General features: G+C 40.7%; 2 protein-coding genes across 12 annotated transcripts in view; one reads left to right on the forward strand and one right to left on the reverse strand.

Annotated features, from left to right (window-relative positions):
• Window positions 1-16,692, forward strand: part of OSBPL9 (oxysterol binding protein-like 9) — a 175,821-nt gene extending 159,129 nt beyond the window's left edge. For all 9 annotated transcript variants that reach the window (XM_011973741.1, XM_011973742.1, XM_011973743.1 and 6 more), the window contains 12 exons: window positions 230-342; window positions 761-879; window positions 5,056-5,141; window positions 9,426-9,597; window positions 10,802-10,886; window positions 12,149-12,259; window positions 12,524-12,587; window positions 12,701-12,841; window positions 14,074-14,152; window positions 14,789-14,880; window positions 15,612-15,747; window positions 15,971-16,692. In XM_011973741.1, the coding sequence (XP_011829131.1) occupies window positions 230-342; window positions 761-879; window positions 5,056-5,141; window positions 9,426-9,597; window positions 10,802-10,886; window positions 12,149-12,259; window positions 12,524-12,587; window positions 12,701-12,841; window positions 14,074-14,152; window positions 14,789-14,880; window positions 15,612-15,747; window positions 15,971-16,045 (1,273 nt within the window). In that variant the 3' untranslated portion in view covers window positions 16,046-16,692. The remainder of the gene's footprint in view (window positions 1-229; window positions 343-760; window positions 880-5,055; window positions 5,142-9,425; window positions 9,598-10,801; window positions 10,887-12,148; window positions 12,260-12,523; window positions 12,588-12,700; window positions 12,842-14,073; window positions 14,153-14,788; window positions 14,881-15,611; window positions 15,748-15,970) is intronic.
• Window positions 16,693-17,408: 716 nt separating this feature from the next.
• NRD1 (nardilysin (N-arginine dibasic convertase)) overlaps window positions 17,409-24,276 on the reverse strand; it is a 99,122-nt gene continuing 92,254 nt past the window's right edge. For all 3 annotated transcript variants that reach the window (XM_011973752.1, XM_011973750.1, XM_011973753.1), the window contains 9 exons: window positions 22,905-22,936; window positions 22,555-22,693; window positions 20,483-20,530; window positions 20,183-20,235; window positions 19,734-19,817; window positions 19,097-19,187; window positions 18,730-18,846; window positions 17,770-17,859; window positions 17,409-17,646 (listed from right to left, as the gene is read on the reverse strand). In XM_011973752.1, coding sequence (XP_011829142.1) covers window positions 17,449-17,646; window positions 17,770-17,859; window positions 18,730-18,846; window positions 19,097-19,187; window positions 19,734-19,817; window positions 20,183-20,235; window positions 20,483-20,530; window positions 22,555-22,693; window positions 22,905-22,936 — 852 coding nt within the window. In that variant the 3' untranslated portion in view covers window positions 17,409-17,448. The remainder of the gene's footprint in view (window positions 17,647-17,769; window positions 17,860-18,729; window positions 18,847-19,096; window positions 19,188-19,733; window positions 19,818-20,182; window positions 20,236-20,482; window positions 20,531-22,554; window positions 22,694-22,904; window positions 22,937-24,276) is intronic.

The raw sequence follows: 24,276 nt of genomic DNA on the forward strand, positions 1-24,276 counted from the left end.
ATGCAGAGGCAAAGATCTCACTAATTTTTGATGACCTCTGGGTCTTGACTATCAACATGGCTTTGTTGAGCATGTCCTATGCATAAAGGATAAGACAAGAGACCTTGTCATCAAGAGAATTTGAAAGTGTATATATGCATGCATGTAACCAGTTAACTGTAAGAGTCTAGCTTACTATGATTCTAAATTGCTTTCTTTAGCTTAAATAAGGTGATTAATGTTTTTTTAGTTCTTCTGGATCTGCCTCGGTCCTGACACACAGCAGCTCGGGAAATAGTCTGAAACGCCCAGATACCACAGAATCACTTAATTCTTCCATGTCCAATGGAACAAGTGATGCTGGTGAGTGACCTTTGATAATTTAACTTTTTTTTTCTTTAAAAATATTTGTAACCGGGCGTGGTGGCTCATGTCTATAATCCCAGCACTTTGGGAGACCGAGGTGGGCGGATCACTTGAGGTCCGGAGTTCAAGACCAGCCTGACCAACATGGTGAAACCCTGTCTTTACTCAAAATATACAAAAAATTAGCTGGGTGTAGTGGCGCGTGCCTGTAATCCCAGCTACCAAGGAGGCTGAGGCAGGAGAATCGCTTGAACCTGGGAGATGGAGGTTTGCAGTGAGCCGAGATCATGCCATTGCACTCCAGTCTGGGCGACAGAGTGAGACCCCATCTCAAAAAAAAAAAAAATTGTAATTCTAGTATCAGCACAGATTGGCCCAATTTAGCACCATTCTAATAAGATGTGCTTTATTTTAGACCTTTTCGATTCACATGATGACAGAGATGATGATGCAGAGGCAGGGTCTGTGGAGGAGCACAAAAGTGTTATCATGCATCTTTTGTCACAGGTTAGGCTTGGAATGGATCTTACTAAGGTAAGACCAAATTTGCTGTAAGTCTGTATGAGTATGTATGGATTCTCAGTGATTGTGTGGTGAGTGTGCCTGCAAATGTAGTAAAATGACATAATTTTTGTTTATACTTGTCTTCTTGTGATTTAATATACATGTGGATAAGTAAACAAAATTTTATAAATGATGAAATAAGTCAAGCTAGGATAATTTCATAGAGAACAGTGTGTATGAGTTCTATGGATTAAGACTTGGTAGAGTTCTAATCTTAGGGTCAGAGGATCTGTGTTTTCGTTCTACCTCTACTATTAGCAAACCACGCACGCACGGGCTTCAGTGAGTTTCTTCTTCTGTTTCTTCCTCTGTGGACTTCAGGGTTCTCTATGCAAATTGGACACATAGTAACCTGTTTCAGAGGGTTGTAAGGATTGGAAGAGATTGTGAATGTAAAATTGTGACATATTTGTGACCTCCATCTCCCAGGTTCAAGCGATTCTCCTGCCTCAGTCTCCTTGGTAGCTGGGATTACAGGCATGCAAAATGACACATACTGAGTCATGCACAATTACCATAGTCTGGATTTGACTTTGATTTTAAACTTGGAGCTCTTAATAGAATGCACGCTTGAATTAGGAGACTGGTATATGGTTGCCTTTGTATATTCCTGCCACTGTGCCAGAAACCCCCTCCTTTCACTTAATTCTCACCACAGTTCCGCAGAGTAGGCATTACTGTTAACTTCATTTCATCAGGAAACTAAAACTCAGAGGTTAAATAATGTGGCTGAGTCATGTTAAGTCGTATTAAGTGGCAGACTGAGATTCTAATCTGCTCCATGATTTTAAAACCTGTAATCTTTCCACTACCGCCTTTGTCTTGAAGGCTTGAACTTTAGTAGCTTTCATATTTATTATTGTTCTGCCGAGCTTTGGGAGTTGATTAAATTTAGGGTTCTCACTTTTGTTAGGGCGAAATCAACTCCAGTGCTATAGTCTTCGTCAGTAGTGAACTCCTTTTTGTTTTGGATTTAGAGGGCCATTAAGAAAAAGACTAATTCATAATACCTTCAAATAAGTGTCTGTAATAAAACCTTTTACCCCTAATCTAAGTGAGAACAGAAACACAAGGACAACATTTATTTTGGAGCCCAGCACACTTACTAGGAATGTTCTAGGCAGAAGAATATTTGCAGGAGTTTGTCCCCAGAATTGCTTCAGTAATCATTAGATTGCACAGCTGCTGCCTTTTTGTTGTTGTTGTTGTTGTTGTTGTTGTTGTTGTTGTTAGGAAGGACATTCTTTTCCAGAAGTGGCTCGTTAAGCTTCCTGTTGAATCTCATTGGCCAGTATCAGGCATATGCTCATGCCTAAACCTGCCACTGGCAAGGGGGAGGTTAAATGATTGGTTTAAATGAATCTACATTCACCCCTTGAGACGTGGGAGAGGGCCATGGCAGCCCATAGCTGAACCTGAACTGAATCAGAGTTCTTGGGGGTGAAGCATGGATGTGGAGAGGCAACCGGATGTGTTTGCCACAATCAAGTTTGTAATTCTTGCCTCACATAATTTTCTCTGCCAAATAATCCATATTTGAGTCCATAGCTGCTAAAAGTTTATTTTATGACTATTATCATAATTATTTTTTGCTGAATGTGTTTAAAATAAGTCATTTTCAAAATTTGTATTGGCACAAATGGCTGTGATTGCCAACAGATTCTGAAATCTTGGTTCCTTTTATGCATTCCAAAGTATTATTACAATAATGCCTTAAGTTTATGTCTTTTATAAGAATGTTTTCTCACTTCAGATACTTTCTGAAAAGAGTTTGTTTTCCAAATACGTTGTAGTTTTAAAAAATACTACACAGTCACATCCCATTTAACCTCACTTAGTCTTTAAAACAATCCTAACATATAAGCAGCACATGTAATTATCTTCCTTTTCAGGTACTTAGAGAAACTGAGTTAATTTTTCAGGGCTTCCTCACAGCTAAGAAGAGGCTAAACAAGTGCTTGAACCCAGGTTGAAGACAACTAAACCCAGCTCTCTTCATCACTGTTACAGCAGTTTGACTTAATAGCATTTATCAGTATAGCACTACAAATATTGAAGAAAATCTGTTAAATAAGAGTTCTCAGAAAAATCCTAAGTAGAAGAAAAAAATATTTATGTTTTCTTCAATTACATGTGAAATTAAACTTTTTAAAAATGTTTTTTGGCTGTTCAGTCCCTTTGTCCATTTATCTCCTGGAGTAGTGATCTTCATCTTGAGTTGTAAGAGCTGTTTATACATTGAAGGTATTTACCCGTTTTCTTCTTCAGCATTTTTACTCGGTGGTTTATAATTTCTGTGTACTAAGTCAGCATATAAGCTTACCTGCTAATCTAACCCTATTTGGATTATGAATTTACGTGTTCTGTGGAAGAAAAATGTTTACCTAAAATTTAAATGCTGAGAGTCTGATAATAGAGATTCTAAGTGTTAGAGTCTTAGTGTCCCTTTCCAAGCTTGTGTTCATCAGCCCACTTTATATTTTCATTATATGTCCAGCCACACTGGTTCACTGATGAATCCCTGTCACACCCCTTTTCCTAGCCTTTCCTTGTCTTTTTTTTTTTTTCTTCTCTCGTCTCCATGTCTTGTTCTTTTATCACAGCCTTCCTCTTCTCTAGGCTTTATTCTCTAGTGCCACCTCAATAAATTGTTTCCCAGCTCTGCCCTAATTCTGGTCCCCCAAACAGAACATGATCTTTCCTTGAACTGAACTTCCAAAGTGCTTAGGATATTTCTTGTATGATGTTTGTCACATTCCACCTACAGTTTAAATGCTCTTGTTATTCTCTCATACTTAACCTTTGTCTCCACCATAGCTTGCTTGCATTTATTTATTTATTTAGAGACGGAGTCTTGCTCTGTTGCCCAGGCTGGAGTGCTACTTATTTATTTATTTATTTATTTATTTAGAGACGGAGTCTTGCTGTGTCACCAAGCCTAGAGTATAGTGGTGCAATCTTGGCTTACAGCAACCTCCGCCTCCTGGGTTCAAGCGATTCTCCTGCCTCAGCCTCCCAAGTAGCTGGGACTACAGGCGTGCACCACCACACTCAGCTAATTTTTGTATTTTTAGTAGAGATGGGGTTTCACTGTGTTGGCCAGGCTGGTCTCAGACTCCTGACTTCAGGTGATCCACCCACGTTAGCCTCCCAAAGTGCTGGGATTATAGACACAAGCCACTGTGCCCAGCCTCCACCATAGCTTTTAACACAGGACCTTGAATGTGGTGGATATGTAGTTACTACTAAATGTAAAGAAATTTTTGCTCACTCTGGGGTGTTCTACTTCGTAATGAGTAATTGATAATCTGATACTCATTTCAAAAACTCTTCTTCCATTCCCATTCTCTAATGAAATTCTTCTCTTTTTTTATTGGTTAATCCTCATCTTTCTCATGTCTTCCCGTATTCCAGTTTGTCGGTTCCCAGTCTGTATTCTCTTCTTCCTTTTGTTTATTCCTTTAACTGCTCATTTAAAAGTGTCTTACTGTGTAAATAGTAGTGACAGCACAAGTGTGAATAAAAACTTAATTCTTGGATTGTAGGTGCTCATCATGTATTTCCTATACACTTGTCTAATGATGATAGAGCAACAGCAGTAGAGAGGAAAGTGCACACACACCCCAAACTCAGATCCGGTTTTGAATTCCACATTAATAATAGGACAATGAGAAAATCTCTCACCCTCTGAGCTTCATATTTCTTCACTGTAATGATTTGTTCATCATTGGGCTAATAATTTCTTCATCATAGGGCTACTGTGAGATAATGTGTATGTAATATACAAATAATAAAATAATGTATATGTAATGTCCAGCAGATAGGAGGCATCAAAGGATTCCTCTGAGTGAGTTTGTTGAGTAGTTTGTTGCTGTTACTATACTTAGGGAGAAAAAGGAAGTTGCACAGAGGAAGTGACATTTGAACATTCAAAACCCCTTCTCTGTTTTTGATCTGCTGGGCAGTTTAATGGTCATTTCTGAATCTGACAGGTTAAGAATAAGTTTTTGGAGCATGCCTGGGCAATATGTGGTGGATGTTACCATGATTTGAATGAGGTGGTGTTTTGTTTTGTTTTGTTTTGTTTTAATCTGTTTATCTGAAGAGAAATTTGATCTTCAAGGGTCAAATGTGTATGTTTTTCAGGTAGTTCTTCCAACGTTTATTCTTGAAAGAAGATCTCTTTTAGAAATGTATGCAGACTTTTTTGCACATCCGGACCTGTTTGTGAGGTATTTGACTGTACATGGTAGTTTCCAACTTTTACAGATGTTACTCAGCAGCTTTCTGCCTTCTTTTTTTTTTTTTTTTTGCAGGATAGATTGATTCCTTGTCACCTTTCAAACATTTCTGGGTATTCTGTGGTATTGAATAATGTGTTTACACTGGATGCCTATCTGTTTGCTTAAGTTATATGGTGGTGATGTTGTTAGGCAACCAAGTTTAACACTTTAAAAAATTCTCAAGAGCCCATTAATAGGTAGCCAATATTTACAAGGCCAATGGTATAAGTGTATTTAATCCAGGCACTGGCAATCACTGTCAAATTATTTGTACTGTATCTTAATGAAGTTTAATTTTCTGAGTTCAGCAAACCTTTCTAAAGCACCCGTTGTTTGCTATGCACTTTCTTATGAGTTGGAGAAAGGAAAAGTCAGTGCCTGCCCTCGAGCTTACAATATAGCATCCAAATTATAGATGATTTATACATTTTAAATATAAAGTTTGCAATATTATATATGCATATGTGTATGAGATAGAAGTAATGTAAAGGTGAAATTGATTTACAAGGAGGAGAGTTCACATTGCCTTTCTCTGGTAGCAGGAAATTTTTTTGTAATAGGGAATGTTGTTAGTTCATCTTCTCTGCATTCCTTAGTCTCAGACTGTGGTTTACTGAAGCCAGATACATATCACTGAAGTGTCTTGCTGGGTGGATACATTGGCTGACATTGATATATATATTTTTTTCTTGATGAACATTTAAAAGAATAACCAATTCCCAAAAGGCAGAAATTTAAATAAATATGGCACTGTTTAACAGATAATTTAAGAAGTAAAATTTAAGCATTTATTAGTAACATGTGTAAGTAAAAATGGAACATACCAGTTGTTCATTGGGTATAGATTTGAGATTTAAGGGTAGTTTTTATGTGTGAGAATTTAAATTTTGAGGCCCCCAGAACTATTTACAAGCCAAGTACAGTGGCTCATGCCTGTAATCCCAGCACTTTGAGAGGCCAAAGTAGAAGGATTGCTTGAAGCTAGGAGTTTGAGACCAGCCTTGACAACATAGCACAACCCTGTCCCTACAAAAAAAATTTTTTTTAATAATAATAATAAGCCAGGCATGATGGTGTGCACCTGTAGTTCCAGCTACTTGGGAGGCTAAGACAAGGAGGGTCATGCAGTCCCAGGAATTTGAGGCTGCAGTGAGCTATAATCACACCATTACAGCTTGGGTGACAGAGCAAGACACTGTCTTTTAAAAAAAAAAAAAAAAGTACAGTTCAAAAGCCAATAGATTAAACGGAATCGTACAAATACTCCATTAATTCTAAGAAAGGAGAAATAATAGAACAGGGAACAAAGGGGACATGTAGAAAACCTATCAAGATGGTAGAGTTAATCCCAACTATATCAACAGTTATACTAAATGTAAATAGAATACACATTCCATTTAATGTCAGACTGGATTTAAAAAGCAGGATTTATCTATATGATATTTTCGGGAGAGAAACTTTAAAGATGCTGGTTAAAAGTAAAAGGATGGACAGTGATATCTATGCAAAACACTAAGCATAGCAAAACTGGTGTAGCTGTATAAGTATCAAAGGGAACTTTTAAGACAAGAAATATTAGAGACAAATAGGAATATTTTGTAATGATAAAAGCATCTATTTATCAAGAATAAATAATACTACTAAATATATATGTACCTAATAACACAGCTTTAAAATACATGCAGCAACAAAAATTGACTAAAAAGAGAAATAGCCAAGTCCACAAATTCATCCCTCAGTGTCTGATGAAGCAAGTAGCCTCTGCCTTCACCACCTCCCTGCCCCTCCCAAAAAATCAGGAAGGCTATAGAAGATTTAAACTGCATTATCAAATCAACTTGACCCAATTGGCCTTTCCAAACACTGCCTAACAATTGTATAACACATAGTCTTTTCTAGGTGCATGTGAAATATTCATCAAGATAGAACATATACAGGGAAGTCAATAAATTTAAAATAATTGGAATCATACAAGGTGTATATTCTACACCCATGAATTAAATTAGTAATTGATAACATAGAGAAAATCTCCAATTATTTGACAATTAAGCAATGCACTTACATGGACTTAATCTATGATACTAGAAACCAGAAGCAGTGTTTGCCTCGGGGTAAGTAAGATGTGGCGATTGTTTGGAAAGGAAGATATGGAAACTTTCTGGATTAATGGAAATATTCTGTTTTTTGATTAAGTGATGATTAATTAAAAGATATATACATTTGTCAACTCCTCAAGCAAAACACTAAGACCAAGGCACATAGACCAATGGAACAAAATAGAGAACCCAGAAATAAAGCGAAATACAGCCAATTGTCTTTGACAAAGCAAACAAAAACATAAAGTGGGAAAAGGACACCCTTCTCAACAAATGGTGCTGGGATAACTGGCAAGCCACATGTGGAAGAATGAAATTGGATCCACATCACTCACCTACCTTATACAAAAATCAACTCAACATATATCGGAGACTTAAATCTAAGACCTAAAACCATAAAAATTCTGGAAGATAACATGGGAAAAACTCTTCTGGACATTGGCCTAGGCAAAGACTTCATGACCGATAATCCAAAAGTGAATGCAACAGAGATAAATAGATGGAACTTAGTCAACTTAAAAAGTTTCTGCGCAGCAAAAGAAATAACAGAGTAAACAGACAACCCAGAGAGTAGGAGAAAATATTTGCAAACTGTGTGTCCGGCAAAGGACTAATACCCAGAATCTACAAGGAACTCAAATGGATCAGCAAGGAAAAATAAAAACAGTCCCATCAAAAAGTGAGCTAAGGACATGAATAGACAATTATCAAAAGAAGATGATGATAATAAGACAAATGGTTGACTGGGCGTGATGGCTTACACCTGTAATCCCAGCACTTTGGGAGGCTGAGGTGGGCAGATCACGAGGTCAGGACATCGAGACTAGCCTGGCTAACACAGTGAAACGCTGTCGCTACTAGAAATACAAAAAAATTAGCTGGGCGTGGTGGTGGATGCCTTTAGTCCCAGCTACTGGGGAGGCTGAGGCAGAAGAATGGCGTGAACCTGGGAGGCAGAGGTTGCAATGAGCTGAGATCGCGCCACAGCACTCCAGCCTGGGTGACAGAGCAAGACTCCGTCTCAAAAAAAAAAAAAAAAACGTGGCCAACAAACATGAAAAAATGCTCAACATCGCTAATTATCAGGGAAATGCAAATCAAAACCACAATGCTATTAATACCACCTTACTCCTGCAAAAATGGCCATATTCAAAAAATCAAAAAATAATAGATGTGATGTGGATATGGTGAAAAGGGGACACTTTTACACTGCTGGTGCGAATGTAAACTACTACAACCATTATGGAAAATAGAATGGCGATGCCTTAAAGAACTGAAAGTAGATCCACCATTAGATTAATCAGTCCCACTCCTGGGTATCTACTCAGAGGAAAAGAAGTCATTATATGAAAAAGACACTTGCACACACATGTTTATAGCAGCACAATTTGCAATTGCAAAAATATGCAACTAGCCCAAAGGCCCATCAGTCAACAAGCAAATAAAGAAAATGTAGCATATATATACATGGAATGCTACTCAGCCATAAAAAGGAATGAAATAGTGGCATTCACAGCAACCTAGATAGAGCTGGAAACCATTATTCTAAGTGAAGAAACTCGGGAATGAAAAACCAAGCTGATGGCGAGCACCTGTAATCCCAGCTACTTGGGAAGCTGAGGCAGAGAATTGCTTGAACCTGGGAGGCAGAGGTTGCAGTGAGCCGAGATCACGCCACTGCACTCCAGGCTGGGCGACAGAGTGAGACTCCATCTCAAAAAAAAAAAAAAAAAAAAAAAGAATGATACAGTGGACTTTGGGGTTTCAAGGGGAAGGGTGGAAGGGGTGTGAAGGATAAAAGACCACACATTGGAAGTAGTGTGTACTGCTCGGGTGATGGGTGCACCAAAATCTCAGAAATCACCACTAAAGAAGTTATCCATGTAACCAAACACACCACCTGTTCTGCAAAAACCTGTTGAAATTTTTTAAAAAAGTTAAAAAAACCACTAAGACCAATGCATTTAATTATATATATATATTATACCTCAATTTTAAAACGAAACTTTAAGCTAACTCCTGGTCCTAGGTCCTCAGTCCTCTCAGTCGGACTTAGGTGGACCATGCTGGGGATTGTTATATCATCTTGTCTTCTACCAAAAAGCAGGATGTTAAATTTTGTCTTTCTCCATTGCAGCATTAGTGACCAGAAGGATCCCAAGGATCGAATGGTTCAGGTTGTGAAATGGTACCTCTCAGCCTTTCATGCAGGAAGGAAAGGATCAGTTGCCAAAAAGCCATACAATCCCATTTTGGGCGAGATTTTTCAGTGTCATTGGACATTACCAAATGATACTGAAGAGAACACTGTGAGTTCTGCATTGACATTTTTAAATTATCTTAATTGTATACTGATTCAAGATTTTATTTAGGGGCAGATGATAATGATGAAAGCAATGATCAAAAGATGGTCACCACCCATAGAAGAAATTGTTGTTAGAGCAGCATAGTTTGAATGTAGTGAGGAGGGAAAAGAGTAGGATGAGATGAGGATGGGGATGTAGAAATCAGATCTTGCAAGGTCTTGTGGGCCATAATATAATTTTATGGTTTTTCAGGATCTCATTTTTGTTTTGAGAAGATCATTAGAATGATTTTGTGAAAAGTAAGTTGAGAAGGGACAAATATAGAGGCATGGAGACCATTGTGGAGGCTTTGACATTATTCCAAGAGAGACATGGTGATTCAAGCTTTATTGTGGAGGTAGAAGTGATTGATGGATTGGGGGGGTAAGGGAAAGGAGACATCAGAGATGAATCCTTGTGTGTGGACTTAAGCAGTGGCAGTGTCATTTACTGATAAGGAAAAGATTGGATTTGGGGAGGGAAAAATCAAAATCTAATATAAAATATAAAGTTTTAGAGGTCTGTGAAGCTGCCAAGAAGGGAGTTGGAATTTAAGAGTGTGGAGTTTAGGGAGAGGTCTGAGATGGAGATGGGGCTTTCAAAGATTATAGTGTAGTTAGATGACATTTTAAAGCTCTAGGATTGGATAAAATTATTTAGGAAGACAGCATAGCTACAGAAGTAGGTAACCCAGAACTGAGGCTCCAACAAATTTAGTGGTTGAAGAAAATGACCAGCAAGGAAGACTCAAATGCATGTAAAAAGGCTTTTAGAAGTGAAAAAAACAAAACCATAGCCCACAGCACCTGACACATAATAATCTGTCAGTAAACGTGGTTCTCCATATGTTTCCCTTTCCAAGTGACACATTATATATAGTCCATACTGAAGACAGAGAAGCATGTGTCTGTTCTTACTCATTTGGCAGACATTGATAAGTGCCTACTCTTGTCAGCCCTGAGTGAGGCACATGATCCTTGCCTTTAAGAATGTCTTAGTCTAGTCAGGGAGACTGACACAAAGCAATTAAAATATTGAATTAAGTTCTGCAATAGAAATATAGGGTGCTTGGTGTGTGTAGAGCGAGCAGAGACCCCAATTATCAGATTCTCTGAAATGTCATTTGTGTTTTCTCATCAAAAGAAAATTATGTTATATTTGCTTGCAGGAACTAGTTTCAGAAGGACCAGTTCCCTGGGTTTCCAAAAACAGTGTAACATTCGTGGCTGAGCAGGTTTCCCATCATCCACCCAGTAAGTCACAGAGCTCCTCTGCAACCTCTGCTCTCCAACTGTTCTGTCTAAAGAGGGTCATTAAAAGCTCCATAGCTGAGGTTACTGTTAGTTGTGTGACTAGCTGTGTGTTTCCTATTCCCTGAAGTGGAAACTCAAGTTGATTGGTTCCTCATATCTTTTCCTTTTGTAAGCTCCAGACTCTGAGCTTCACAAATTAGGTATGTATAAAAAGAAGGAATTTAGGAAACCAACTTTTATTGCTTCCAGAGTTATCTTATATATAGTAATTTGTGCTGTAGAGACTTCAGCAACTGTGAGACAGTTTATATAAGTGATACGTAGTTTCTACACAGTGTATTCCTGGCATACTGCAGATACCAAAACCGAGGATGCTCAAGTGTCTTACATAAAATGGTGTCTTTTATATTCATATAACCCATGCACACCCTCCTGTATACTTGGGTCATCTCTAGATTACTTGTAATGCCTAATACAGTGTAAATGCTACGTAAATAGTTATTTCACTGTTTCTTTTATTTGTATTATTTTTATTTTGTATTTTATTATTTTTTCTAGACAGGGTCTTGCTCTGTCCCCCAGGATGGAGTGCAGTGGCACAATCATAGCTCACTGCAGCTTCCTGGGCTCAAATGATCCTCCCACCTCAGCCTCCCAATTAGCTGGAACTATGGACGTGTGCCACCACACCCAACTAATTTTTTTATTTTTATTTTTTAGAGTCAGTGTATCACTCTGTTGCCCAGGCTGGTCTCAAATTCCTGGCCTCAAGTGATCCTCCCGTCTTGGCCTCCCAAAGTACTGGGATTGCAGGCATTAGCCACTGAGCACAGCCTCTGTATATTTTAGACTCACAGTTGGCTGAATCTGTGGGTACAAAACTCATGGATATGGAGGGTCAACTGTACATACCCTCAACATCTTGTTTGTTTAGTGCAGTATTAAAACTGGAAACACTGGATGGGCCTAGGTTGGGGCTGGAGCCTGGGCATACTTGCAGACCAGAACAGATAGCCCTTTTGGTTTTAGGCTTCCTGGGTTGGCCACAGCATCATTTCAGGGATGACTCTGTCCACATGTCTCTGAATGAATGCTTGCATTGGGGAAAAGGGTATAAAAGGCAGGTAGGTACCTCCTGGCCTAATTGGAGGCTGTTTGAAGGGTAAAGGATTTCCCCATGAAGCCAGTTATTTCCCTAGGTTATGTAATTTTGGAGAGGTGGCTGTAGGTATATAATGTACTAACTGAAAATTTCTATTCAGTTTCAGCCTTTTATGCTGAGTGTTTTAACAAGAAGATACAATTCAATGCTCATATCTGGACCAAATCAAAATTCCTTGGGATGTCAATTGGGGTGCACAACATAGGGCAGGGTAAGTGTGTTGGTACTGGGTGGACTACAGTGTTATAGGAGAATTTTATGTCATTCTAATGTGTGATGGACACTTGTCTAGTAAAAGAAAATGGCTAGACTAGATGTCATTGTTAGCAACTAAGCATTGGTATTGGGGGTGAGAGCAAGGGTGGGGAGCTAGAGAGGTTATCCCTAAATTGAATGGAGTATCCATCAACTCGACAAGAAAGCCTTGTGGCCACTTGGCACTACTCATCAGAGATTCTGTCCCTTCTCTCCACAGGCTGTGTCTCGTGTCTAGACTATGATGAACATTACATTCTCACATTCCCCAATGGCTATGGAAGGCAAGTGTGCTCATTTCCTGTCATCAGCAGTAGACTCTGCTGTTCCCTGAAACATGCCCCTTCCGCCTCTTCCTCTTAACTGTCAACTTTACCTAAAAATTTTGATTTTGCAGGTCTATCCTCACAGTGCCCTGGGTGGAATTAGGAGGAGAATGCAATATTAATTGTTCCAAAACAGGCTATAGTGCAAATATCATCTTCCACACTAAACCCTTCTATGGGGGCAAGAAGCACAGAATTACTGCTGAGATTTTGTAGGTATTTTTTCTGCCTTAGAACTCTTATGCTTTTCTGAAATAATTGCCTTTTGTCTTGAACTATAGCTTCTGGATTAGGAGTGTGAAAGAATGGTTCTGTCTTTGTAAGCCTGTTTCACATTTTATGTGTCATGTCTTTTGCTAAAATCCGGTATCAGAAGAAGACCTAAAACATATATTCAAAGCAGTCAAAGGTCATTGATAGGTTTCCTTCCTAAGAACCTGACTTGCAATGTTGAACCAAAAGAGGCCTTCCTAGGTTGCCTAGCTAAACCAGATTATGGATCGCTAATTTATTCTTGCCAGATTGAACGACGAGCTGGTCCTTACAGCAGACTTTGTGACCCCCGCAGCATTGCCTCCAAGTCCTTACAGTGACCCCTTTTTCTGTGCCTTTGCTGGGGAAAAATAGTAACCATCACATTTTGCAGGCATCTGGCTTGCTTCCATTTGATACTCTCGGGTCAGATGCGGATGGCTGTGCCAGTCAGTGGAAGGTCTACAGTGAGGGCACCATGACTTTCTCTGACTCTGGAACCCTTAACTGGGGGGAAGGGGACAGTGGGAAAGAAAGTTTCAGGCATTGATAGCAGCTCTCCTCCCTCTGCCCTGTTCATTTCCCCCTTTTCTGGCCTCTTTCAATCTTGTTTATGCCTTGCCCTTCCTAACCAGGCCTTTGCTGTGTTGCTTATCTTCTCACATACCATATTTGTGTGTCCAAGTAGAGGTCTGTTATGGCTTTTGCAGAATGGATCTTTGCTCAGGGAAAGTATTCACACCATTTGGCACAGAGGTCCTTTTCAACCTGAGGATGAAAGCCTGGTCTCCAGCATTATATTCTTAAGCAAAGCCTTCCCTGACCCCCAGTGCCCATGTAAGCTCACCACAGCACTTACCACATAGAATCTCAGTGGTGATATGTGTCTCCACTAGGCTGTGGACAGGTTGAGGATAGGGAATTTGCCAAGTCTATTATGGTCCTTGCACCCAGAATAGGACGTTCTTGCCCTAACCCACTGTTCTTGGGAGCTCAAGTTCATAAGCATCTTGCTGAAGGCCCTCATTCTTATAGTGAGCCCTGGGGAGTCCAGTTCTGTTAAGATGCTTTCGTCAAAAACTTCACAGTTGCTCTTCTGTGCTCTACTCCGTAGTTGGGCCACACTGAGCAGATTCTTTGGTGGAATACTTTTCAACCTGAGACTAACACAAGTATTTCCTTTTCTGTTCAGTTCTCCAAATGACAAGAAGTCTTTTTGCTCAATTGAAGGGGAATGGAATGGTGTGATGTATGCAAAATATGCAACAGGGGTAAGATCCTCTATTTTGCCACTTGTTTTAGGCTACATTAGATTGTACTTTATCCCTTATTCTGGCTTCCTTCATTAGCACTTCCTTCATAATGCTCTTCCTTCTGCAGTACATTAGAGCTGGGACTTTAGGACAGCTCCAATGTATGTCATCTCTTCAGGGCAAGCTTTTTCTTTCCTTCCCTCACCTTCTCCCAGCAGAATAGGTAATTATAATCATTTTAACTTTTCTCTCTGCTCTCAAATCACTTGAGAATAATATATGTGAAACAATGCCTGGCACATAGTAAGAACCCAGTAAATGTTAAGTATGTGGGGTATGTTTATAAAATGAAGCACTAATCTGTGATTTTCATACACAACTTAAGATTTTGTATAATAAAATTTACTGACTGCCTGGCACCAGAGATAGCAAAATGAGTTAAGATAGTCCTTTCCTTCAAGGAACTTGCAGTCTGTACTACTACCCACGCAGTGTTCTTAAATAAAGAGGAAAGATGGTATGAAATCAACAGGAGGAGCCAGTGAACTGCATTTCGGACCTAGAGAATTTGAAATGTCAAAAGCACTACAGTGCGCCTAACATTAGGTTAGGGGTTTATGGGTCTAGTTGCCATCTACCTCTATTGTTTTCTAGGAAAATACAGTCTTTGTAGATACCAAGAAGTTGCCTATAATCAAGAAGAAAGTGAGGAAGTTGGAAGATCAGAATGAGTATGAATCCCGCAGGTAAGCAGACATTGTTAAGTGTAACTATTGCTGCAGTGCTTAAACTTTGCCTAGGCGTAGGCACAGGCCTGGGTTTGAGAGACAGTAGGGCAGAGCATAATAGTGTAGACCAAGTTTGAATGCCTGGGTTCGTATATCAGAACTACCACTTACTACCTTTGTGACCATGGATGGCTCAGTTAGCTAACTTCTCTTTACCTTCTTTCCTGAAATGGGAATAAAGGCCTTGAAAGGAAGCCACATCTTAACTACCTTAAGCCTCTGTAATTTACCTCTTGACCCTTATTCTCTCCATTCATACTGTTTTCGCCATCACATTGTTAAACCCAAGGGAGTTTTTCTGAAATGGAACTTCTCAGTTCCTCTTAACTGTCAGTTTATATTAAGGGACACTCAAGCCCTACAGAGGTAAACTGATTGACCCAGAGTTACACAGTAAGTTAAACATTGAGCCGGAAGTAGACTCCCAGGTCTCAGCTTCCACTATTCTTTTTCTTCTGTTGACCTTATCATATTATCAGGCAGCCCTTATTTCCTTCTTTGATAACTAGCAGTGGAGTCTTCTGAGCCTATATCTCTGTTCCTTACTCCAGTGCCCTGGTGCCAGCATAAGGAGATTTAGTCTGTGACCTACAGCACTTAAAGCCATTTGAATTGTATTATACTACATTCAGGATGGCTGCAGGCTTTCATTCTCAACATTGCCAGCTCCTCTTATCTCTTTGTTTTAGCCTTTGGAAGGATGTCACTTTCAACTTAAAAATCAGAGACATTGATGCAGCAACTGAAGCAAAGCACAGGCTTGAAGAAAGACAAAGAGCAGAAGCCCGAGAAAGGAAGGAGAAGGAGATTCAGTGGGAGACAAGGGTAATCTTGCCTGCCCCACCCTCCTAAGTGCTATTCCTCCTAATTTATTTCAGTGAATGTTGAAGAAGTGATGTGCCAAACACTGTTTATAAACAAGATGATCCCTGGTCCCTACTTGAAACTCATTTCAGTCTAATGTCAGGCTGGGGAGAAGACATGAAATAAGTATATTATAGAAGTACAAAGCAAATATGTAATTAAATTCTTCCCCTTTCTCTTACAGTTATTTCATGAAGATGGAGAATGCTGGGTTTACGATGAACCATTACTGAAACGTCTTGGTGCTGCCAAGCATTAGGTTGGAAGATGCAAAGTTTATACCTGATGATCAGGGCAGTAGGCATAATTCAGCAACAAACAATCTTCCTTTGGGAGAAACCTGTTCACTCCCTTCTAATTACAGTGGTTCCTATCTCAGGGATACTGGACTTTCTGACGCAAATGAACAATTAAGGGGAAAAGCTTCCCTTTTCCCTCTGTGGCAGTTACGATTTTGATTTCAGTCCTGAGAAAAACTTCAGGTTTTGAAAACCAGATGATGTCTTCTCCTTTTCCAAACACCACACGTTGAAAGCATTTATAAATCCAAGTCTGAAACTGCACTCTAGTTCTGCTGTTAAGATATACAACCTGTTTCTTAGTTCATATAATCTCGGGATACACACATATACACATACACACACATATATATATATAAAATATACCTGATGCCAGATTTTTTCATAAATATTCTGCCTACTGTAAATATGGGTTCCTCTGAGTTGTTTTAGAAAATTAGTGCAATGTATTAAAATCAAGTGTTAGGAAATTTCATGGTCTTACTTAAAATAACTTTTATTTTGGAACTGAACTATTATTAAATTGTATCTAATCCTGGATTACAGTTTAATTAATTATTCTTAGTGCTTCTTAAGGCTTCATAAAGTAATTTTTCCAACCTTTTTTAAAAAATGTGCATCTTTTATTATCTTTTATGGTTAAACTTGGAAGCCAATTATTCAGCAACCTTGAATACAAGAGCTAGCTTTTCAGAAAGACACTTGAAAAATGGAGGATCCATTCTTTTCCTCTCAGACTCTATGTTCTGTCTTTAGCCCTGCCAGGCGATTCCCCAGAATCTTAACTCATATTGCACATGTAGGGCTGCCTGCCAACATTTTATCCAAAAATGTTTTATTGCTTTAGAGGGTTTGGGAAGAGTCTGTATTTATAGATCCCCACCCCACAGTGAACCAACATAGATATGATAAAATGAATGCCACAGCAGCAAATGGCTCATTCTGAAGGGAAATACAGAACTATCTTTATTTAAAAATACATCAAAAAAAAAAAAAACCACACAGGAGTTAGTACCTAGCATTTAGGTACTAACACTAATACCTAGCATTTAGTTATTCAATATACTGGTTACATAAGGCCTTTCAAGAAGTGGATTCTCAGTCTGAGAGGACACAGGCCAGGGCTTCTCAAAGTGCTGCTGCAAGCCTTCTGGTCTCACTTGGCCCACTCTGCTAATCTTCCTTTGCCAGCTCCTACAGTAACCCTGGGTTTATTAGTCTCAACAAAGAAAGGATAAAAAGTAAATCAAATGCTATGATGCCAGTGCAAAACTTCAGTGGAAGCCCTAAGGCAGTAGTATAACTCCATAAAATACAAACACATTTTAAAATACACATTGCTTCAGGCCAACGCGACTGCAGTTTATTTGACTATTTTATGGTAGGGGAGAAGGTTGAGTGTTGATGTGAAAGCCCTGATATCAGTAATGGGGATGATACAATCTGCCAGCAGAGGCGAGGTTGGCAGGTAGGTTAGCTGCATCACTTCACAAGAAGAATTTGAATCCTCACCAGAAGGGGTACCATCCTCTTCCAGTTCATACTTCCCATATCCAACAACCTGAAAGAGGTCAAAGACAAAAGTGAAAATTCTGCTGACCAGATTTAGGGGTTTAAGATTTCTGATAACCACCCAAACTCAGTAAACGACAACCCTAGAATGGATGGAGTTAACCTTACTCACATGAACGCTGAGCATTTTACTTCCTGGCCCTCTATGAGCCTTGAACCAGTTGACCAGGTCTGATTTTGAGAATGACTTAAGTGCTTCAATCTGACAAGGGAAGGGAAGATAGGAAAGAAATTTAAGAAGAAAGTTAGCTCTTAAACCTAACCCCCAGGCAGATGTCCCTGGACCTGCTTAGCATGTGAAGACATTTTATTCTTCCTATTCTCAGGTCACCCCTAATCTTCCAGACCAAAACAATGATGAAGCTCTCGCATACCTTCACATTTTATACCAATCATCTACAATGGCAAGAGAGGTTAGCAGATGCTCTAATTACAGCTAAATATCAGACACTGAGCCCAACACCCACATCTCCTTAGTGTCACCTCCCAGTTACATGGTAGCTGCATACCATGGCTTGAGGAAATCTACCTTGCTTCTATTAAGAAAACTAGACTGCGTTAAGATGAAGCCTCTTTCCATCACAGAGCAATGACAGAGCAATGATGTCCTATGGTAATTCACCATATAGGGGCTACATATTAACCAAAGTCACACTGAAGTACAGGATCCAGATCTGTTTTTCACAGGTTTTACTACTTTGGAATAGAAGTTGTCAAAAGACCAGCACCTGGAATAATGAACTCCATAAAGACAAAGAGTCCTCAGTTTTCTTTAAATGGCAAAACTGTTTTCTCCACAAAATCTTGTAAACCTCAATATATAGCATAAAAATAGAGCTGCTCTGATTGAAATTGGTGGTGGTGTGGTAAGGATTAGCACCCAGCTCACGTGGCCAACTAAGGTGCTAGAGGCCAGTCTGAAAACTCAAGAAGTGAGCGAGTAATCAGGCCAGGACTAGTGTTTCGAGTTTCTCTTCCACACAATGCTGGTGTGCATGAACCTGTTGATTCCTGTAGAATCAGGAACCTTCACCAGTTTGTCTGAGCTGTCTTACTCTGAAAACCATGTTACCTCGTGGGCAAGGCGGTCAAAGAGGTACTGCTGTGTCACCACTTCATTCCAGTTCCTATCCACCTCCTCCCCAAGGTGGGTATCCTCACACTCCTTCAGCTTGATGAGAGCTGTGACCTGTTCCCACCAAAAAGAAAAATGCTCAGGGGGGGCCACATACCACTTCCCCCAGAACACACTGGGCCCTGTCCAGCCTGGCTTGTGATGGACATGCCAGTATGAGACGGATTGATGAAGCTAGGGGGACACTATGGTAAGAGGAAGGTGGAGCTGCAAAGCTCAAAAACTGGCCAGCGAAGCCCTGTTAAGACTTGTATCTGGGAACCTGTGTGGGCCAAAGGCCAAAAGACCAGGCTGGCACAGTCACCTGGGTGTTGAATGCCTCTTCAGTGAGATTCTCGATCTTCTCCTCGAAGCTAGAAAGAAACTCTTCTATCTTCTTATCAACAACTTCAGAACTGAAACAAAACATCTTCAATTAAGTCATCAGAAACCTGATCTCAGGCAGAAGGTAAAAGAGAATTAAGACTAAGACACATTTCCAGGAAAAAAGGCTAAAGTGTTTTCCCAGGCCTCAGTATTCCACCTGAAGTTGAGGAAAGAAAGAGAACAGGACCCTCCCCCTCACCCCACCTCCAGCCCAGTTTCCAGGTATCCTCATAATGAAGCAGTCACAACCATGTTTGACCATTCCAAATCTGAAAACTAAATAGCATGCCTGTCAGATCAGGCATCCTTTCCCTTCTTGTCCTCAGGTCTGCCTGAAGAGAAGAAACTGGCAAGCCCCACACAATGACCACAGGACTTGAATCAAATCCTATACGGCCACTGGAACTACTGATCAGTCCTGGAACAGGTCATCTATAACCACCCCCATCTTCCCAGCTTCCACTGACTAAACAGAGCAAACCTACTTGGTCAGGGGTGCCTAAGGTTTAAGGAAGCACATGTAGCCCCTACTCTCCATGCCCATAATAGGAGGTTACACTCATCTATTCACTCACTTGTATTTGGTTGCCTGAGTCCCCACAGTGACAGAAAATCCTAGAATCCCGGATGTGTTCCTACAGGTAGGGTAGACATGGTACCTACAGCCAGAGAGAAAAGTTATATGAGCTCAGGTGATCATCTGGGCCTTGGCCTTGGAGGCACTAGATAGGAGTGGGAAAAGTTTCTGCCCATCCTGACTGGAATGACCCAAAAATGTTAAGGCGTCCATACCTCTCCTGAATTGGGGACCACACACTAGCCTTTTTTCTTATCTTGAAACTTGACCCATGGAAAACCTGATTATAGTCCAAGGTACAAATTCCAAAAGTTTGGATGAGTAAGTATCACCCTGTGAGATGGAAGGAAGCTCTAACAGGCTGCTCAGTAAGGATATTTGATGAACTTCAGCCTGCAATTAGCCCTAGGCCCTTACTTGAGCTCAGTGGCCTTGCAGCAGACTTACCCAAGGGTCTGCTTGGTTCGAAGGAAGTCAAAACAAGGTTCTTCCATGTGCATCTGTAATTCAACATACTGCCCATCAGCCCAACTCCTCCCAGCAGAGAAACCTCCATTTCTCTCCCCAGAGCGTTTCACATACCTCCCAAGTCCAGCCTCCCTTAGTGCCTGTCCATGCTTATACTGGGTGAGAACAGTAGATGACCATCTCACCTTCAAATCACAGGTCTCTGACCTCCCCATGTCCCTATCCCAGGCAGAAAAGTGGGCCGGGGGCTGCTGGAAACCTCTGTCTCTGTGCACTTACCACAAGCAGCTCCATGAGAGTGTATTCTCTCAGACTCCTGGTACCTGACTGAGAAGAGACGGTTGTCAGGTCAACTGAATATCCAATGGTTTATAGGGCTTTTAAATAATCCAGCTATTCTAGGCAACCACTTAGGTATCACCACCAATGCTCTCCCCCAAGAGAGTTAATCATACTTCGATGTTGTTTACATATCTGCCTTCCCACCAGACTGAAGGTCTATGACGACAGGAGTCAAGCTTGACCATTTGTACTCCCGGCACTAGCATAGAATTGCAGGTGCAAACAAAAGTGAGATTAATAATCCCTGACCTGCCGGATCCTGTCAGAGGACACATTCTAAAATTAAGTACTTGCAACTCAAAGCCCTAAGGAAGACAGCAGGAAATGTCTGGGGAATCCTGAAATGTATCTGGATCTATTCCTCAGGAGGAAAGAAAATGAATAGTGCCACACACAAGAATTGGTGCCACACACACGGACCAAAATCAGTTGATAAGAAAAATATTTCGGAGGAAGAAGCCATGCTTTGGGACCACATGCTAGCTGCCCAAGACTGGCAAAATAATGCATTCAGAATGAAAGAACAGGAGGCCAATAAACAAGGATGTTGCTAGTGCATCCCAGAGTCAGGATCTTGCAGGTTCCTCTCACACAGACTCATTTGCTTCCCACTCACCAGAGGAAGAAGCTAATGCCTATGTGCCCTTGCAAGACCTGATTAGTCAGCATTGAGATTTTCTGTTTCCCTCTAAAAAGACCACAACAAAACCAAAGCTCTCTGAGAAAGGATATGGTTTCCAAAAGGAAACAGTCTGTATTAGAAGCTAAGAGGTGACTGATGGAAAGCATTTCTATAAACATAGTCTTACAATGTGAAATCCTGCCAAAAATGAGTACTCCTGTCCTGGGGTTGTAGGCAGTCAGAGGCACTGAAAATGTAGACTAGGTTAAGAAGGGCTAGGCCGTACCATTTGTGGAGTTTGGGACCTGGTAGTCATAACCTAGAAAAGGCTGCAGGTTGGAATGCTACAACCACAGAGGCTCCAGAGAGAAGCAGGGCCTCTACAGAAGGACAAAAATGTTACCAACCTAGCTCCAAAATTGCTGTTGTTCCTAAATCAAACTACTCATTAAGAAGACTAGGACAAGACACAACTTCAATAACGAGATGATCGTGACACTGGGCAAGTGAATTTGCTCCTGACAACCAGACCAGGATAATGTCAGAATAAGGCTGAGGCCCAGGGCCAGAGATACAAGACAAAGAAATGATAATCAGGCCATCCCACCCAAAGCCCAGTCAGGGATCTTCAAGACCTAACAAAGAAGTGAATTCCCGATGCAGGGAACCCAAGGTAACAGCAGCAGCTACAGGAGCTCCAGAATTTGGGAAGTCAGTAATCAGACTAGACAGGCAAGGTTTAAGGAAGATCCCCATAGTTCTAGAAGCGAGTGGGACCAAGGTTAAAGCAGGCTATAGCCTAACTGTGATTATTGCCAAGTGCTTCCTTACGTTAAGCACCATCCACCCCAATAGAATGGTGTGGAAAGAACACAGAATCTGAAGACAAAAGGAATAAATTTGAGACCCGGCTGGTATGACCTCAAGAAGTAAGGGGCTCTGGATCATGGAGTTGTCACCCTAAAACAGAGGTGATAAATCCTTCCTCTCAGGTGCTTTAAACATTTATGACTCCAGTAGTCATTCTGTTTGCTGTGTCTTAATTGTTTGGCTATGTTTACTTCTGTTTCCTTTTCAAAACTGCCCCTTAACAAATGTCCTTCTGCTCCTTGGAGTTCTACTAGGGGCACACGTAGGGATTTCCATCCACACCTCGGTTTCTGGTCCTCTAGATTAGTACTTAGGTGATGAATGAAGCAATACCTCACTGTGATTGCAGAAGGATCCATTTTACCAACAGGAGCAATTTTTAAATGTAGTTGCTTCAAGAGGACAAATGGTCCCAAGCATAAAACTACAGAAGTAACTATAAAGGGCCTTGAAGGTCACTGGGTCACTTATCCCCAGGTACTGGACCTTCCACCAGTCTTTAGTACCCCCAACTGACCTGGTAGTACACAGTGACTTCAGAGTTGGCATCACCCTTGTTCAGAGCTTTCACTTTGCATAGATGGTGGCCACTGGGAAGCTCTACCACCTGGAACTGCACAGGCATCTCCTGCTTCAGAGGCTTGAAGTTTAGTTTGCTGCAAGAGAATCAGTATGGGTCACTGAGGCACCCAAAAACTGTACGAAGCTAGGCCTTCTAACTTTTCAATTGCTTTGTACACCAGCCTCAAAAAATCTACCACAAGTAGTGTTTCAGTTGGGTGTTTAGTAGCAATTAACTGAGTTGTGGCTCCATGCCCTCTCGCTGGTAAGAACACATAACCCCAGAGAGAAAATTCAAATACTTACTCAACAACATATTTCAGGAAATCCATAGATTCCTAAGACGCAAAAGAGAATAACTACATTAAGCTCTCTAGACATTCATTTCACCCACAATCAACTAAAATCAATGTTCCAATTGCTTGGGGAGCACTGCACAGCTTTAGGAAAGCAGATATAGTTGGTGACCTAAATGCTGGACAAGTTATTCATTGACTGATTCAAGATTTATTGTGTTTGTGGAACACTAAGTGGCTCTTAACTGTTCTGGCTCTCTTGGCAATCTGTTCACCCATATACAGATTCCCAACTGGATCAAACTTAATTGTTCAGTGTTAGTTTACCCAACTAGGCTGTGGCCTTTATGACAACATGGACTATGTTTCAGAATCCTGGGTCCATTGACATAGAACCTGGATAAAGCAAAGAAAGTAACATTTAATACTGAGTGAATATATCTTCTTCCCCTCTTAAGAAGTCTGTTTTCTTATCTATAAAATAAGGAATAAGTGGAGGGACGAGCTCTTCTCTAAAGTGATTTCCACTGGGGGAAATTCATGGTACTAAGGACTCTGTGCCAAAGGCCCTTGCCTGGTACTCCAACGGTGCTCGGAAAAGCAGGCAGCTCTTTCTTCTCTTCCCTTTGTGGACTGAGACTTAAAATTCTTTTGGTGGCCAAGACAGAAACTAAGGCTGGTTTTGGGGTTGAAGAATGAAGATAGAAAGGGGAGGATAGCAGCCACAATTTCAAGAGTGACCATTTATATATTCCAATCAAAGGGCCAGCCCTGAGAAACTGGGAAGCCATGGAGGAGGATGGTTAATAGCCAAACAGTTTAGGGAGAGAATCTTGAACAAGCACCTGACTGAGGAAAAAGCCTTAGGTACAAGGCCCCACCGACATTTCCAACTCAATATGCATCAGAACTAACTCCTCATATGCTCCCACTCTTATTACTGTTCCTTCTCCACCAACCCACTGCTTCAAGAAAGAAATTTGGGCATCTAGACTCCCTTCTCTCTCAACCCCACTGAGTGAATCTCCGTCATCTTCTAGTTCTTAAGCACTTCTTTAAAAAAAGAAAAAAAAAAAAACCAGGGTCTTGCTTTGTTGCCCAGGCTGGAGTACAGTGGCATGATCTCAGCTCACTGTAGCCTCCATTTCCTGGTCTCAAGCAATCCTCCCACCTCAGCCTCCCAAGTAGCTGAGATTACAGGTGCGCATTGCCACACCCTGCTAATTCTTTTTATTTTTTGTGGAAGTGGTGTCTCACTATGTTGCCCAGGCTGGTCTCAAACTACTGAGCTCAAGCGATTCTGCCACCTCAGCTTCCCAAAGTACTGGGATGACAAGCATAAGCCACCATGCCCAGCCTTAAGCAATTCTTTTTCATTTATT

Source organism: Mandrillus leucophaeus, unplaced genomic scaffold (assembly GCF_000951045.1).
Source record: "Mandrillus leucophaeus isolate KB7577 unplaced genomic scaffold, Mleu.le_1.0 Scaffold14, whole genome shotgun sequence".
Lineage (NCBI taxonomy): Eukaryota > Metazoa > Chordata > Mammalia > Primates > Cercopithecidae > Mandrillus > Mandrillus leucophaeus.